At 46.1% G+C, this 18,352-nt stretch overlaps 1 protein-coding gene across 2 annotated transcripts in view; it reads left to right on the forward strand.

The window, feature by feature from the left end:
• zgc:63863 (uncharacterized protein LOC393372 homolog) overlaps positions 1 to 18,352 on the forward strand; it is a 57,586-nt gene that overhangs the window by 12,607 nt on the left and 26,627 nt on the right. The window contains exons 3-5 of one of the 2 annotated variants that reach the window (XM_052016390.1): positions 3,563 to 3,643; positions 8,997 to 9,183; positions 12,930 to 13,031. In XM_052016390.1, the coding sequence (XP_051872350.1) occupies positions 3,563 to 3,643; positions 8,997 to 9,183; positions 12,930 to 13,031 (370 nt within the window). The remainder of the gene's footprint in view (positions 1 to 3,562; positions 3,644 to 8,996; positions 9,184 to 12,929; positions 13,032 to 18,352) is intronic. The other variant, XM_052016391.1, reaches the window with a different exon arrangement.

Here is an 18,352-nt window from a genome sequence, read left to right on the forward strand (position 1 = left end):
CCATGTACCTGTCCAAGTGCCTTTCAAATGTTGTTAACGTACCTGCCTCAACCACCAATTCTGGCAGCTCGTTCCATATTACTGACCACCCTCTGGGTGAAGGAATTGTCCCTCAGTTTCCTATTAAATCTCTCCCCTCTCACCTTAAACCTATGCCCTCTAGTTCTTGATTCTCCAACCCTGGGAAAAAGGCTGTGTGCACTCGCCCTATCTATGCTCCTCTTAATACACCTCTGTAAGATCACCCATTATTCTCCTGAGCTCCAGTGAATAAAGTCCCAAACTGCTCAACCTCTCTCTGTAACTCAGTCCCTTGAGTCCCAGCAACATCCTCATAAATCTCCTCTGCACTCTTTCCAGCTAAATGGCATTTTTCTCAGAACCACAGGAAGATTACAGCATGGAAGGAAGGCAGTTACTCTTCCAAGTGCTGTGCCAGCCCCGCATGCAGTTTCTCTCAACGTTCCTCTGCCGTTTTCTCTTCCTCTCAAGTACCTCGCTTCAGTTTAATCTGCCACTACGTCCACCCTGGTAGTGCACTGCAGATTCCAACCATGCACTGCTCAACAAAAAAAGTGACATATTTTCACTCACTACTTTTGATTGGTTACCAGTCACCATGGCCCCTGCGTCTTGACATTTTTGTCAGTGGCAGCTGTTTCCCTTTCTCTACTCTGCTTAGACCCTTTGTGATGGTGTGGTTAATTGTGCAGTGGTTAAATTGCCAGATTAATAGATCAAGCTAACAATCCAGAGAAGCAAGCTTCAGTTAATAATCTGAAAATTAATGATAATCGACCACCGTTCTATTCATCCTCCTCCTTAGGCCATCCCACAAGCTTGAGGGTGATTTGTCCACTCCAGAAGAGTTTAGGTAATTGGAATCCCTCGAGCCTGTGCCACTATTTCAATAAGGTCTTGGTTGATATCTTTCCATGGCGTTACTTTTGGGCTCTAACCCTGTATTTTTGGCAACCTTAATATTGAAAAATATGAGAGTCATGGAGTAATACATCGCCGAAACAGGCCATTCGGCCATCCTGATGCAGGGTTTCCACCCGAAACATTGACCGTTCCTTTCCCCCCACAGGTGCTGCTCGACCTGCTGAGTTCCTCCAGCAGATTGTTTGCTGTTCCAAACCTTCTCCGGTACCACTCGCAAGCTCCTTCTCTGTTACCCTGACGACTGCATCAGTGCTGCCTCCTGCAATTTTATCACATTCTCTACTAATTTCCACGCTGCCCTCAAATTCACTTGGATCATTTCTGACACTCTTCTGCACCTCTGTCTTCATATCACAAGATGAGCTATTGGCTGATAAACCCACTGACTCCCACAGCTACCTTGATTACACCTCTGTCCACACTGTCGCTTGTAAGGATCAACAAACAAAATGCTGGAGGAACTCAGCGGTGTAGGGGTGCTATCCTTATCTCTCAGTTTCTCCATCTCTGCTGCATCTGCTCTCAAGATGAGGCCTTCCATTCCAGGACATCTGAAATGTCCTTTTTCTTTCAGGAAACCTGGCTTCCCTTCTGCTGTGGTTGATGGACCCCTCTCTTGCATTTCCTCCATTTCCCAACTTCTGCTCTCACTGCCCTCCCTCCAAACAGAACAGAGATAGGGTTCCCCTAGTTCTCGCCTTTCACCCTATCAGCCTCCTCATCTAGCATATCATCATTCCGCCAGCTGCAATGGGATCCCACTGGTCCTATTATCCCCTCCCCACCCTTTTCAACTTCCACAGGAACCGCTCTCTCTGTTACTCCTTGGTTCACTCATCTCTCCCCACCCACTCCTCCCTGACCCCTGGTACTTTCCCCCAAAGGAGGTGCAACAGTTGTCCCTACACCACCACCTCCACTACCATCCAGGGACCTAAACAGCCCTTCCAAGTGAGGCAGAAATTCACCTCCTCCGACATCTACTGCATTTGCTGCTCCTGATGTGGCCTCCTCCACATGGGCGAGACCAAGTGCAGACTGGGCGGTCAGTTTGCCGAACACCTGCACTCTGTTCATAATGGCTGTCCTGAGCTCCAGGTTGCATGCTATTTCAATTCCCCTTCCCATTCCCACACTGACATGTCTGTCCTTGGCCATCTCCACAAGCCATATGCAAACCAGAAGAACATCTCATATTCTGCCTGGGTAGTCTACAGCCCAATGGTATGAACATTGAATTCTCCACTTCAGGTAACCCACACTTCCTCTGTGTGTGTGTGTGTGTGTGTGTGTCTTGCTCTCTTGATCACACTCTCCTTTCCACCCACCAGTCCTCCCATTTTTGCTCCCTTTCCCATACCCACCTCCCCATCACCCATTTTTGTCCCCCCCCCCCCCCAGTTCCATCCATTACTACCCACACTGGTGTGCTCCAGTGCTCCAGACTATCAATGTACCCTCCCGGAACTCGCTATCCTCCATGTCCTTCTTGCTGAATACAGATAAGTGTTCATTTAGGACCTCGCCCACATCCCCTGACTCCATGCATAGATTGCCCTTGGGTCCCTGGGGAGTCTGGAATCAGGATTGCAGTCTTAACACAAGAAACAGGCCATTTGGTACTGTAATGAAGAGTAATGTCTTCATTCTGAGGCTGATGAATCTTTGGAAATCTCTATCCCAGATGGCTGGGGTGGCTCAGCCATTGATTTCATTTAAAACTGATAGATTTTTTTGGACATTAGGGGAATGAATCTTGGCAGTCTGTGGCTAAGACAGGAAAGTGGTGCTGGGGTAGAGGCTCGTGGGCTGGATGGCCCATTCCTGCTTCTCCATGTGGAATTCCTATGTCTTTGCCCGCAGAACAACCATCCATTCCCAAATGGCACCAGTGAGTCCCGCAGGCTGCAACATGTCATGGCTGAAGATAAGGTGCCCAATGTTCCTCAAGCTAACATTGGGTCTTATTGTAATAGGTCACAGACATGTAGGTCAGAGTGAGGGTTGGACGGAGAAATACAGCGATAGGCAATGGGAAGCTCAGAGTCGTGCACTGAACTCGGATGTTCCATGAAACAATCGCCCAGTCTGCGTTTGGTTTCTCCAGTGTAGAGGAGACCACATTGTGAGCACCAAACTTCAAGATGGATTGAAAGAAGAGCAGGTGACTCGCTGCTTCATCTGTTAAAGGCCATTTTTCGTCCCTGGATGGTGGGAAAGTAAGAGATGAAATGACAAGTTATTGCATCTACAGTTGCATGGAAAAGTGCTGTAAGACGGAATGGTTGGTGGGGACAGAGAGCGGACCATGGACAAATAGGGAAAGGTTTTTGTTGCTTGGCTTCAGCTGCCATGTGTAGTTAGTTGGCTCCTTACTCTGTGATTGCTGCTGGCAGTTTTGTGGGGAGGTGACTATATTCTCCTCGCCCACCCACCCTTCCAAGCCTAACAGGTGTGATCATATAGTGGTGCTGTTCCAACACCCTCATCGTCCGGGGAGGGGATTGGTGGGGTGAGCAGGGTTGGTGGGATTTGCATCCTTTTGTCAAGAAAATATAGGGAGCTGTAAATATTCCTGTAGAATTGGGTTCAAATGTGATTTATCATTTCTCTTAAGGCAAGGATATAAGGGAAGGGCACAAGGACTACAGCCAGGTCGTCATGGATGTACAGCGGTCTCTTCGCAGGTTTCCACATGGTAAGTTTGTGAAGATTAACTCCGGCAATACTTAAAGGCAGTCCTCATCTGTCTAACATCTTGTCTGTGCTGCTCAATTTGCACTGTTCTTTGCTGCGTTCATATGGATGGTTGTAAATTAATGATTCATTCCTGGTAATGGGATTCCTGAATGATTCATCCCTAAGTGGAATATAATAAACCACCGTAACAGAGACTGAGATTGGTCACGAATACAAGAGTCTCACTGAAGTACTGAAGGCTGCAGCCCCTATCTGCATATCTGAAGGAGCTGCTCCCCGCCTTCTGGTTGCATTGTAGCCCCAGCCCCTTCGTATCTGGTCACCCAGTGCAGAGGGAGGTGGGTCGGGAGGAGAATATCCTGGTAGCCTTGCTCCTGGGCCTGGCCAAATTAGTCATGGAGGCAGGCAGCTGAGGGCTCCACCCGAGCTGACTGCCTGGCAATCTTCCGGGGGTATGTTTGTGCCTGGGTATCCCTAGAAAAACAGCATGCGGTGTCCACCGGTACCACAGAAGTGTTCTGGGACCGTGGGGCACCGCAGGGGATTAATCTAGTTGCTGTTTAGTTATTGTTGTAGTTTGTAGTGTCTTGTAATATTGTAGTACCTGTAATAAACTTGTTTTGTGTCAAAAAAAAAATGTGCCACTGATCCTGGCAGGAATTCAGGGGGAAGAAACGTCCCTTACTTGGAGGTTTGGAATGTGGAACTGGCTGCATGGGAAGTTGGGGAGTTAGGCAGAAGGTAAGAAGCAGGAACTCGAGGGTCAGAGACTCAAGAGTACTCCCTGTGAAACGTGCTAGTGAAGGGTAGGACAGATGAATGCTGGCTAAATAGCTGGGGCAGTGGGGAGGGCTTTAGGTACTTGGATCATTGGATTGCTTTTTGGGCCGGTGGGACCTGTAACAAGAAAGGTGGTTACAACTATAGACACGAGTCCATTGATGAGGGGGGGGATGGAAATGGTGAACAGAGGAAGGTCGACCAGGGGAGTGGGCTACCCGAGATTGGAAAACAATGTTCATACCATTGGGCTGTAGGCTACCCAAGCCAAGTATGAGGTGGTGTACTTCTAGTTTGTGTTTGACCTCGTCATTTGCAGTGGAGGAGGCCGAGGGCAGACAGGTCGGTATGGGAAGGGGAGCTGAAATGACGTGCGACGGAATCTCAGGATGGTCGTTCCAGACGGAGTGCAGATGCTCTGCAAAGCAGTCGTCTAGTCTATGCTTTGTCTCACGGGAAAAAAGAGGGGCCATCATTTTGCTGTGTTATACTATAGGCCTCCTAATAGTGGAATTCGAGGAGCTGATGTGCAAGCAAATTGCAGAAAGGTGCAAAGCAAGAGGGTTATAGTAATGGGGGATTTTAACTTTCCAATGTTGACTGGGATTGCCTTGGTGCAAGGGGCTTCGATGGGGCAGAATTTGATGTGCTTCCAAGAGAGACCTACCACAAGGGGTTGTACTTGACCTTGGGAAATGAAGCTGGCAGATGGGGGAACTGTTGGTGTGGGAACAGTTTGGGAACAGTGACCATAATTTAGTAAGTTTCAAGATAGCTAAGGAAAAGGTTGATCCTCGAGTAAAGGTCGTAACTGAGGGAAAGCTGATGTCAGCAGCACAAGAGAGGACCTGGTGAAAGTAGATTGGGAGCAGATGCCTGAAGGTAAACAATATCTGACAGGGGGGAGTATTTTAAGAGTCATAGAGTTACACAGCACGGAAACAGGCCCTTCAGTCCAACTTGTCCGTGCCAACCAAATTGTCTACTTGAGTTAATCCCATTTGCCTGCGTTTGGCATACATCCCTCTAATCCTTTCCTATCCATGTACCTGTCCAAATGTCTTTGAAATGTTGTAATTGTACTCAGCTCTAGACTAAGAGTTCAGGGCCAGCATGTTCCAGCAAGTGTGAAATGGAAAGATTAGGGAACGTATGATGACAAAGGTTATTGAAGGTTTGGGGACAAAAAGAAAGGGATATGATAGGTATAGGTAACTTGGGACCCTTACTATTTGTGATTTTTATAAACGACCTGGATGAGGAAGTGGAGGGGTGGGTCAGTAAGTTTGCAGATGACACGAAGGTTGGGGGTGTTGTGGATAGTTTGGAGGGCTGTCAGAGGTTACAGAGGGACATAGGATGCTGAGTTGGGCTGAGAAGTGGCAGATGCAGTTCAACCCAGATAAGTGTGAAGTGGTTCATTTTGGTAGGTCAAATATGTTGTTGGAATATAGTACTAATGGTAAGACTCTTGGCAGTATGGAGGGATCAGGGGGATCTTGGGGTCTGAGTCCATAGGATGCTCAAAGCGGCTGCGCAGGTTGACTCTGTGGTGAAGAAGGCATATGGTGTATTGTCCTTCATCAAGCGGGGAATTGAATTTAGGAGCCGTGAGGTATTGTTGCAGCTATATAGGTCCCTGGTCAGACCCCACTTGGCGTACTGTGCTCAGTTCTGGTCGCCTCACTACAGGAAAGATGTGGAAGCCATAGAGAGGGTGCAAAAGAGATTTACAAGGATGCTGCCTGGAATGCGGAGCATGCCTTATGAAAGCAGGTTGAGGGAACTGGGCCTTTTCTCCTTGGGGAGATGGAGGATGAGGGGGACCTGATAGAGGTGTATAAGATGAGAGGTATTGATAGGGTAGATAGTTAGAGGCTTTTCCCCAGAGCTGAACTGGTGCCCACAAGAGGGACATAGGTTTGTGCTGGTGAGTAGATATAGAGGAGATGTCAGGGGTAAGTTTTTTACTCAGAGAGTGGTGAGTGTGTGGAATGGCTGCCGGAAATGGTGGTGGAGGCGGATGTGATAGGATCTTTTAAGAGACTGTTAGATAGGTATATGGAGCTGAGTAAAATAGAGGGCTATGGGTAAGCCTAGTAATTTCTAGGGTAGGGACATGTTCGGCACAGCTTTGTGAGCTGAAGGGCCTGAATTGTGCTGTAATTGTTCTATTCTATGTTCTAACTACAATCAAGTGAGCCCCTTTGGGAATATAGGGGGTGTAGGAAGAAATTAGGAGCGCAAAAAGAGGCCATGAAGTATCTTTGGCAGATTAGATTAAGGAAGATTTTGTGTCACTCCATAAGTGAAGAGGTAGCTGGGAAGAGTGGGTCTGCTTACAGACCAAAGGGTAATCTGTATGTGGAAGCAGGGGATGTGGAGAAGGTACTAAATGAATATTTCTCATCTGTATTCACTAAGGAGAAGGATATGGAAGGCAGTGAGTTCAGAGGGGGATACATTAATAATTTGACTCTGCCAGTATTAAGAAAGTGTAGGTGTTAGATGTCCTGGAACTTGGGTTCCATGTCTTGGGAAGGGTGGATAAATCCCCAGGACCAGATAAAATCATTCCAGAATGGTAAGGGAAGCAAGGGAGGAGTTTGCTGGGACCCTGTTGGAGATGCTTGCATCTTTGTTAGCCACAGGCAAGGTACCAGAAGACTGAAGGATAGCTAAGACATCGCTTCGCACTAATCTGAGTTAAATTCTATCTGTTATTCCTTTGCCCACTTTCCCACTTGATCTAGATCCTGTTGTAGCCTTAAACAACCTTTGCTGTTACACCCGAACCACCAATTTTTAGTGTCATCCACAAACTTACTAATCACGCCACCCACACTTTTATCCAAGTCATTAATATATATGACAGACAACAGGAACCCACAATTTGGTGCATTGCGTACAGTTCTGTCACCACACCATGTGGATGTGGTAGCAATAGAGAGAGTGCAGGAAAGGTTCACCAGGATGTTTCCTGGAATGAAGGGATGTAGTTGTAAGGAGAGCTTAGATAGGCTGAGTTTATTCTCACCGGAACGTAGGAGGTTGAGGAGTGACCTTATGGAGGCTTATAAAATTATGAAGGGCACATGTGGGCTGAAGGGCCTGTATTGTGCCGTATTGTTTTATAGGGATAGCTAGAATCTTATTCCCAAAGCAGGAGAGGCTAGAAGTAGAGGGTATAGGTTTTAAGGTGAAAAGGGGAGACATTTAAGGAGATCTGAGGGGTAAGTTTTCTATACAGAGGGTGGTGGTTATCTGGAGCAAGAGGAGGTGGTGGAGGCGAATACAATTACAGTGCTTAAAATATGTTCCGATAGGTACTTTGATAGGAAAGGTATAGAGGGATAGGGCCTAAAACAGGCAAATAGGATTAGCGTGGATAGGCATCATGGTTGGCATGGGTGAGGTTGTATGATTCTATGAAAATTGGCTTGGTTAATAAGCGATAGAGGCTGATAGTAGAGGGGTTGTTTTGGTGATTGGATGCCCGTGACTAGTGGTATTCCACAGATGTAAGTGCTGGTACCTGTGCAGTTTGTAATAAATGTGTATGATTGTATGAGGAACCTTGGTAAGTGCAGGGTTCAGTGCTTGGAGGCAGGTGCTGGCATGGTAGAGTGCTTTTTTTTTACATGGATCTTGGTGTGGTTACGGAGCAGTGGGATGAAAATGCACATCCATGATGTACCATTCGCCGTATTGTTGCAAGGAAATTTTGAACAGAAACTACATTTCTGATCATAATGTCCACACGGACCTGAGTCATATTATTGAATGAATGATCCAAGGAATGTTTCTGAAGCCCCATTGTGGGTGATCAATTGAATTCAGTAGGCAGGTAATGTTCAATCATGTTGTTTCAGCCTAGAAGCCCAGACAGGCTGGAATTTGAAATGACCAAGCTTTGATCTCTCAAGAACAGAAGTGATACTACTGGAGATTTATGACATTGGAATTCCATCTGGTAGGAAGGTGCTTGACCCATTGGAATTCTGTTTAGTGAAGTACATGGAGGGTGTTTGGCTCATTGGAATGGTTTCATTCTCTGGTTTCAAGAGGCTTTGAATATTAGTTACCAAACTCTTGCCCTTGTGTGTATTTGATAAGTTAAGATTTCTTAACATGTACATTGAAACACACAGTGAAATGCATCTTTTGTGTAGTGTTCTGGGGGCAGCCCGCAAGTGTCGCCACGCTTCCGGCGCCAACGTAGTATGCCCACAACTTCCTAACACGTACATCTTTGGAATGCGGGAGGAAACCGGAGCACCCGGAAGAAACCCACGCAGACACGGGGAGAACGTACAAACTCCTTACGACAGCAGCCAGAATTGAACCCGGGTTACTGGCGCTGTAATAGCATTATGCTAACCGCTTACACTACCGTGCCTGCCAGTGCATTGAATCAATGCAATTGCATTTGCTAACTTATGGCGGCCTGAACGGAGAATGCTGCTTTTTTTTTTCCTTCATATACCCTGGTGCTTCTGTTTAGAACTGATTGAAACAGGATATATAAATGGCGAATGCGTTTTCATTTATTAAATTTTTGTTACTGTCAGGGATGCGAGCTGATCAACGAGCCGTCCTACAAGAGCAACTGATTAATGTCATCTTGTACGTCTTGCAAAGGAACAAGCAGCTTCACTATTACCAAGGCTACCACGATATTGTCGTTACCTTCCTTCTGGTGGTTGGTGAAAGGATGGCCATCGCACTCATGGAGATACTGTCTTCCCATCATCTCAGGTGAAGAGCCAATAACCAACGTCTCATCTACGCCAACGCAATCACTGATGTGGGCCCCAGAGACTTGCTGGGAATGGTCTATCTACTTGTGGGATTGTTCTGTCCTTGTGCACAGATATTGAGGGATGTGTGGAATTCCACAGGGACTTGACAATAACTTTGCAAACATGAACTGGGAGCAATTTATCTTCTGGATCCAAGGGTTGTGGCACTTGGACTTTTGATTGACCTGGGGTGGAATACATAAGAAACAGCATCTGGAGTGGGCTGCCCTTGGCCATTTGAGCCTGCTTTTCACTCAGTAATTGATCTGATCTTGGCCTCGATTTCACTTTCTTACCTTAATTTTCCCCTAAAGTCCAAAATCTTGTCTCAGCTTTGAGTATACTCAATGATTCAGCTTCCACGGCTCTCTGGGCAAGAGAATTCCAAAGATTCCTTCTGGAAAAAATAGTCTTCCTCATTTTCATTTTAAATGGGTGACTCCTTATTTGGGTACCGTGTCCCTGGGTTCTAGATTCCCACTCCAGGGAAACATCCTCTTATCATTTGCCTTGTCAAACTCCGTCAGAATCTTGTATATAAAGATCGCCTTCCATTCTGCTAAACTCAAATGAATACAGGCCCAACTTCCCTCAACCATTCTTCATAAGACAATGCCTTCATCCCACAAATCAACCTCCTGAACCTCCAATGCTAATATAATCCCTCCCTAAATATGGAGACCAAGACTTCCCTACTTTAACATATGCCTAATTACTTTCTGGAATTCTATACGTCATGTACAAGGTCACCCAGATCCTTTTGCACTTTAACATTTTTCTCTGGAGTGTTGGAGGCTGAGCGGAGACCTGATAGAAGTTTATAAAATTATAGATAGAGTAGTCAACCAGAATCTTTTTTCTCAGGGTAGAAATGTCAAAATCTAGAGGACGTGCATTTAAGGTGAGAGGGGGAAAGTTTAAAGGAGATGTGTGGGGCAATTTTTTTTTTTACAGTGGTTGGTGTCTGCGACACGCTGCCAGGGGTGGTGGAAGCAGATATGATAGTGGTGCTTTAGAAGCTTTTAGACAGGCACATGAATATGTCAGGGAGTGGAGGGATGTGCATCATGTGCAGGCAGAAGAGATTAGTTTAATGTGCATCATGGTTGGCGCAGACATTGTGGGCTGAAGGGTTTGTTCCTGTGCTGTACTGTTCTATGTTTTTACCATTTTATACTCTCCCTCTCTCCATCTGGGGGAAAAGGTCTTTTCTGTTCTTCCTCACATTTCCCAAATTGTACGTATATAGCAATAATTTTGCTCATTCACATAACCTATCTTTATTCCTCTGCTGTGTCCTCCTACTTGGTCTCTTACCTATCCTTGTATTGTAAGAACATTTCCATCTGGAGGAATACATTTGGTACACCCCAAGTTAAGCTTGCCAACCTGTAAAGGACCAACATCCTGACTGTTTTATGTCATTTAACTAGTTTCTGTGTTGTATTCAATCAGCTGCATTAGACAGGCTATGCTGTTCATCTGCCTAACACTAAGCTCTAGATGCACACACTATTCTGTCACAGAAAGAGGGTTACCAGGTGAACACGGAAAATTCAAGGATGTTATGAAAGCCTCATTGAAGAGGCTTTCATAACATCCTACTGTGAATCTGCCCCATGACCACTCGAAGTGGAAGAAGAGCATTTGGGATGGGATTGAGAACCTTGTGCATTGGGAGCACACAGAAGCCCTGCAATAAGCACCTCACAAACCACCCACCTGGGACAGCCCTTCCCATTGGCCACCTCCTGCCCCAGCTTTGGAAGAAGCTGTGATTTCCACACTGGCTCTAACACTCACATTAAAACACACAGAACAGGAGGGGAAGCAATTCATCCTTGATCTGAGAGACTGCTTAAGAAGATGAAGATGTAATGAGCAGTGCCCTGACCATGGATTTGGGGGGTAAAAAAAGAGTAACTTAGGCAATTGGGCAGCATGGTACTCTGCTGTATTACCCATGCTTTGGGAAGCAACATTAAACTCTGATCTTGACTAGTGAGAGAAACTATCTCACTACTACTAAATGTAGACATAATAGGTATGCAGGTCCTCTCCAAGTTAGGACAGGGTTCCATTCCTGAGAGCTGTTCGTAACCCAAACAATTTGCAAGCTGGAAATCTGGCTGCCCAGCAATATGTCAATAAAAACATGGACCAATGTGTAGTTAAAGCAGGGTGTCTCGCTCAACCATTCAGATACTGCCGTGAACTGAGTTCCCACACTGCAGAAGATGCCTGCAGCCACCAGTGAATCCATCCTGCCGGTCTCCCAGATGCTCATTTGCATGTATGGGCTGTACATAAGTCTGGGGAGGACCTGTAGTCTAAGGTTTAAGCAAAAAAAAAACTATACATTTTTGTGCAGATAGTACCTAATGTCCCAAGTCAGAATCTGATAACTTTCAATGAGATCACCTTTTATTTTCTAAACTCAAGAAAATTACTTTTTCTGGAACTCGGTCCATAGCCTTCTATGCCTTGGTGATTCAAGTGCTTATCTAGGTACTCCTTGAGCGCTGTGAGGGTATCTGTCTTCTCCACCCCTTAGGCAGTGCATTCTAGATTCCAACCAGCATGTGGGTGAAAAAAATTCTTCCTCAAATCTTCTCTGAATACCCTACCCCTTGCCTTGAACCTATGACCTTTGGTTAGGGGACCTCTGCTCAGGAAAGGAAGTTTGTCACTATCTACCCTATCTGCATGCCAATAATACTGTTAGGGAGGGAGTTCCAGGATTTTGACCCAGCGACGGTGAAGGAACTGCGATATATTCCAAGTCAGGATGGTGTGTGGCTTGCAGGGGATCTTCCAGGGGGTGGTGTTCCTATCCTTTTGCTGCCCTTGTCCCTCTAGCTGGTAGAGCTGGTGGGTTTGGAAGGTGCTGTTTAAGGAGCCTTGGTGAGTTGCCGCAATGCATCCTGTGGATGGTCATCTTTCTCTTTCAAGTATTTATGCAACTCCTTTTAAGCGCCGCAATTAAATTTGCCTAGGTTCCCATCACTTGCTGATATTGTGGTGGCGATGAAGATTCTGCAGTGACTTGTGGAGCTTCTCCACTGGACATGCAGTAAGTACATTGAATTATTAGCACAGAGAAGGATAATGTGGCTCAATAAGGTAGTGCTGGGGCTTGTTCTTCACATGGGCTCCTCATACCTCAAGTAAAACCTCAGTGCCTTTTCCCTTGTGTCCCTGCCTAGCCTCCCTGTAAATACATGTATGGCTGTCCATCTCAGCCATCTGTGGCCAGTTTCCACATCCTCAACACTGGAGCACAAGGTGTACAAGCCAGAAAAGCTTGACACTTGAGCCCTGTTTTGTGCTGAAACCAGCAGGCAATTGTTATCTCAATCAGGAACAGAAGGGTAAAGTGAGTCAGATGAGGATTGGCTGGCGTGTGGTGTCTCCAGTAGTGGAATAGTCAAGTAACACTACGGCAGCTAATGCTTGATTAATGGGTTATCAGAGAGAACAGAAGGATTTATTTATTCCTCTAAGAAGCAGAGAGGTGAGAACCCAGGAGCAGAAGAAGTTGGTCCCGAGGAAAGATGGTGGTGGATGTGTGGAATTTGCTTGGTGTGATGCCAATCACCGGTGAAGGGCACAGTGACAGGCTTGTTGAAGGGTACTGTACCCTCCATGATGTCAAGTGAGGTTGAAAGGTAACCCCTCCACTCTCTTCCTTGTGCTTTGCAGGGATTTTATGGATCCCACAATGGACAGCACTAAACATATCTTAAATTACCTAATGCCAATTCTGGAGCAGGTGAAGCCAGATCTCCATGTCTTCATGAAGAGGTAAGGTTTTAATTGCATTCACTGTGGTGACCCATACTTCCTTTCGTATCTTTTAACTCCTCCTGACTGAATACGCTTAGCGAACAGCTGGGTTATCCACTCCAGAATCTCCATTTGGATCCTTAATCAGGTCAAGTGCTGTAGACTTTTCTCTCTGTCAGCAAGGAGACAGCTGTGATAGCTAGAGAGAAACTCCCTGCTCCCTGTTAGTGTGTTTAAAATGAACACTTGATTGTCTGCAACACAAATATCCTGCAAATGAAACTTGGGTAAGGACTGAGACATTGTAATAAATGGTCTCTGATCAACCCAGCTTCTTGGATGTAGCTTGAATCATAAGCACAGCCTCCTCAGTCTTTCAAGATCCAGCCAGTGGGAGTCAGTTCCTTGTAGACTGGGCAGATTTTTGTGCTACTTTCTTACTCTTGGGGTTTAAAAGAGCAAGTTCTGGAGACCAGGAATAAATTTTACTATTGTCACATGTACTGAAGTACAGTGAAAAACTTTGTTTTGCATGCCATTTCATTACAACAGTGCATTGAGGAAGTACATGGGAAAACAAAAACAGAATGCAGAATAAAGTGTTACAGTTACAGAGAAAGTACAGTGCAGGCAGACAATAAAGTGCAAGGCCATAATGAGGTAGATTGAGGTCAAGAGTCCATTTTATCATACTGGAGGACCATTCAGTAGTCTTGTAATAATGGATAGAAGCTGTCCTGGAGCCTGGTGGTACATGCTTTCAGGCTTTTGTATCTTCTGCCCAATGGGGGGGGGGGGGGGCGGGTGGGGGGGCAGGGGGGAGAAAAGAGAATGTCTGGGGTGAATGGGGTCTTCGATCATGTTGGCTGCTTTACTGAGGCAGTGAATAGGAAGAGCTTATCACCTTTCATGGCCAAAGCACCTTCCACCCAGTGAAAACCCATTGTAATGTGGCAGCAGGTTTACAGAAGATCCCAACAAGGAGGGGAACTGCTCTGATCTGTGAATATTGCCAGAGAATCTTACATCTATTGAAAGAGAAAATTGTGTGCAGTTCTGGTCACCCCATTACAGGAAGGGTGTGGAGAGGATGTAGGAGGCGTTTACCAGATTGTTGCCTGGATTAGAGAGTAGCAGCTACAAGGAGGGGTTGGACAAACATATTTTCTCTGGAGTGTCAGAGGCTGAGGGGAGATCTAACAGGTTTTACAAAGTTATGAGAAGCACAGATAGGGGGACAGTCAGAATCTTTCAGGATAGAAGTGCCAAATGCTAACGCACAAAGCTTTAAGGTGGGTGGGGGGGGGGGGGGGGGGTTAAAGGTTTTTTAAGTTTTTTTACGCAGAGAGTGCTGGGTCCCTGGAATGTACTGCTAGGGGCGGTGGTGGAAGTAGATACGATAGTGGTGTTTAACAGGCTTTTAGATAGGTTACATGAACATGCAGGGAATGGAAGGATATTAATCATGTGCAGGCAGAAGTGGTTTGTTTAATTTGATACCGTGAAGGACCTCTTCCTGTGCTGTAATGTTCTATGTTCTACAATGGGATTTTAGTTTAATGTCTTGTCTGTAAGGTATTTCCTCTATTAGTGAAGCTCCCCATCAGTACTGCAGTGGAGTGTCAGCCTGGATTATGTGCCAAGGTCCCTGACTGAGTTGATTTGTCCAGTAGGAGAGATGGCACATGTGGGTACAGAGGGAAGTCAGGGCTAGGACTCTCACTGATTACCGTTATACTGTGGCTATCTTCAGATGTGAATAGAATTGTACTGGGTTACAGTTCCCTTTGTGGTTGTTAGGCTGCTGGTATTCATTCTCCAGGGTGATTGGTCAGTACAAATGTGAGAGACTGATGTGAAATCAAGGGAATTCATCCAATTAATCCTGAACCTGCTCCATCAAATACCTGCAGATGGAGAAGCACTATTCATGTAACTCACTGTTGACCTCTGGTGTAAAAGCTGGGTACTGCACCATTTATGACACACTTTTAGCATACAACGATATTCTACGGAGGCAGAAGTGCGGCAACAAACATACCACCAAGCTGTAGGATGAATGTCAGCCTGTATTCAAAGTTTGGCCAAGAGGCAGCCTTGGAGGAGTAGGAGGGGAGGTGTAAGAGTGGAGTTTAGGCAGTACTCAAGCATGGGGCAAAGGAAGCTGAAGGTGTGACTGCAGTTGCCAACAGAGTGGCTCGAACAGAGGAAGGGGGGAGCAAAAGGGCCTGTGAGAAGTTATGGATGGGGTCGTGACGCTATGAAGGAATTTTGATGGAGATTCGCGAAGGGAGGTGGTAGACGACTTGGAACACACACGGGTGGATAAATCCCCAGGACCAGATGAGATCTATCCCAGAATGCTGTGGGGGAGATTGCAGGGCCCCTGATGGAGATTTCTACATCTTCATTAGCCACAGGTGAGGTATCTGAAGACTGGAGGACAACTGATGTTATTCTTTTATTTCAGAAGGGCAGCAGGGATTAGCCAGGTAACTGCAGGCTGGTGAGCCTTGTTTCAGTGGTAGGAGGATAGCTGGAGAGAATTCTTAAGGGACAGGATTAATGTATTACTTTAAAGGCAGGGACTGATCAGGGATTGTCAGCAAGGCTTTGTGCAGGGGATGTACTGAAGATTGATGAAGACAGGGCAGTAGATGTTGTCTGTATGGGTTTTATTTAGGTATTTGATAAGATTCCGCAATGTAGGTGAGTCCAGACGGTTAAGGCAAACTGGAGAATTGAATCCAAAATTGGCGTGGTGATGGGAGGCAGAGGACAGCAGTGGTGGAGGGTGTGTTTCAGATGAAGTCTGTGTCCCGTAGGGATCGGTACTGAGACCTTTGCTGCTTGTGATGTGAAGGTAGGAGGTATGATTAGTAAGTCTGTGCATGACACGAAAATAGGTGGAGTTGTGGATAATAAGGAAGGTTGCTTAAGGCTACAACAGGTGACAGACCATCCAAGATGATCCGCCAGGATTGGAGTACTTCTGACGTGGGGAGAGATTGGATAGGCAGGGCTTGTTTTCCCTGGAGTGAAGGAGGCTGAGAGATGACCTGATAGAAGTGTATAAGATCATGAGGGGCATAGATAGGATAGATCATTGGAATCTTTTTCCCCTGCTAGGGGGTATGAAAAATATCATCCCCTCAGTATTAATCAGCAAGCTTCAAAACCTGGGCCTCCGTACCTCCCTCGACTTCCTTATCGGGAGACCACAGTCAGTGCAGATCAGTAACAATATCTCCTCCTCGCTGACAATCAACACAGGTGCACTTCAAGGACGTGTGCTTAGCCCACTGCTCTACACTAGAGACTCTGTGGCTAGGCACAGCTCAAACGCCATCTATAAATTTGCTGATGATACTACTGTTGTTGGTAGAATCTCAGATGTTGGCGAGGAGGTATACAAGAGTGAGATAGATTGGCTGATTGAGTGGTGTCGAAACAACAACCTCGCACTCAATATCAGCATGACAAAGGAATTAATTGTGGACTTCAGGAAGGGGAAGTCAGGAGAACACACACCAGTCCTCGTTGAGGGGTGAGCAGTGGAAAGGGTGAGCAGCTTCAAGTTCCTGCGCGTCAGTATCTCAGAGGATCTGTCCTGGGCCCAACATATTGATGCAATCACGAAGAAGGCACACCAGTGCTCTACTTCATTAGGAGTTTGAGGAGATTTGGTATGTCACCAAAGACTCTTGCAAATTTCTACAGATGTACAGTGGAGAACATTCTGACTGGTTGCATCACCGCCTGGTATGGAAGCTCCAACGTGCAGGATCGCAAGAGGCTGCAGAGGGTTGTACACTCAGCCAGCTCCATCATGGTTACAACTCTCCCCACCATCGAGGACATCTTCAAGAGGTGGTGCCTCAAGAAGGTGGCATCCATCACTAAGGACCCTCCCCATCAAGGGCATGGTAGTGTAGCGGTTAGCGTTACACTAATACAGCGCCAGCTCCCCGGGTTCATTTTCCTGCTGCTGTCTGTAAGGAGTTTTGTACGTTCTTCCCATGTCTGCGTGGGTTTCCTCCAGGTGCTCCGGTTCCTCCCACATTCCAAAGGGTTAGGAAGTTGTGGGCATGCTATGTTGGTGCTGGAAGCATGGCAACACTTGGGGCTGCCCCCAGAGCATTTCACTGTGTGTTTCGATGTACGTGTGACTAATAAAGAAATCTTATCTTCTCGTCACTGCCATCGGGGAGGAGGTACAGGAGCCTGAAGACCCACACTCAATGATTCAGGAACAGTGTCTTCCACTTTGCCACCAGATTTTTTCTGAACGGTCCATGAACACTACCTCATTATTCCTTTTTATGCACTATTTATTTTTGTAATTTATAGTAATTTTATGTCTTTGCACTGTACTGCTGCCGCAAAACAACAACTCTCATGACATATGTCAGTGATAATAAACCTGATTATGAATAAGGGCTTTGGTTTTAGGTGAGAGGAGTTTTAAAGAGAATCTGAGGGGCAAGCTTTCATCCAGAGTGGTTGATATCTGGAATGTGCTGCCAGAGGAGGTGGTGGGATCAGAAACAGTCACTACCTTAAAAAGGCACTCAGACAGACACTTAAATAGGCAAGGATATGGACCTGGTGCGGGCAAATTGAGTTAGTCTCTTGTCTTGGTGTAGCAGCCAGCATAATCAAAGACCCCACCCACCCAGGACATTCTCTCTTCTCTCCTCTTCCATCGGGTAGAAGATACAGGAGCCTGAGGGCACGTACCACCAGACTTAAGGACAGCTTCTACCCCACTGTGATAAGACTATTGAACGGTTCCCTTATACAATGAGATGGACTCTGACCTCACGATCTACCTTGTTGTGACCTTGCACCTTATTGCACTGCACTTTCTCTGTAGCTGTGACACTTTACTCTGTACTGTTATTGTTTTTACCTGTACTACATCAATGCACTCTGTAATAACTCAATGTAACTGCACTGTGTAATGAATTGACCTGTACAATCGATGGGTATGCAAGACAAGTTTTTCACTGTACCTCGGTACAAGTGACAATAATAAACCAATACCAATAGTGTTAATGGGTAAAAAGGTTGGCATGGACGTGGTGGGCCAAAGGGTTCAGTTCTGTGCTGTACATCTCTGTGACTCCTTGACATGGTGAGAATTTTAAACCTGATGGGTTGGGGAGGTCACCGTACTTCAAGGAAGGCTAGGTGATGACTGAGTGGGACTTTGGCAGATTTTGCAGCTGAGGCTGAGTGAGAGACTAAAACAACCTTGATTACTTGGTCAACAACTACTGGACCAGTTCAGCAATAAATCGAGTCCTGAAGCTTAGTTCAGCTCCCTGAAGATTTGG

Source organism: Pristis pectinata, chromosome 5 (genome assembly GCF_009764475.1).
Source record: "Pristis pectinata isolate sPriPec2 chromosome 5, sPriPec2.1.pri, whole genome shotgun sequence".
Lineage (NCBI taxonomy): Eukaryota > Metazoa > Chordata > Chondrichthyes > Rhinopristiformes > Pristidae > Pristis > Pristis pectinata.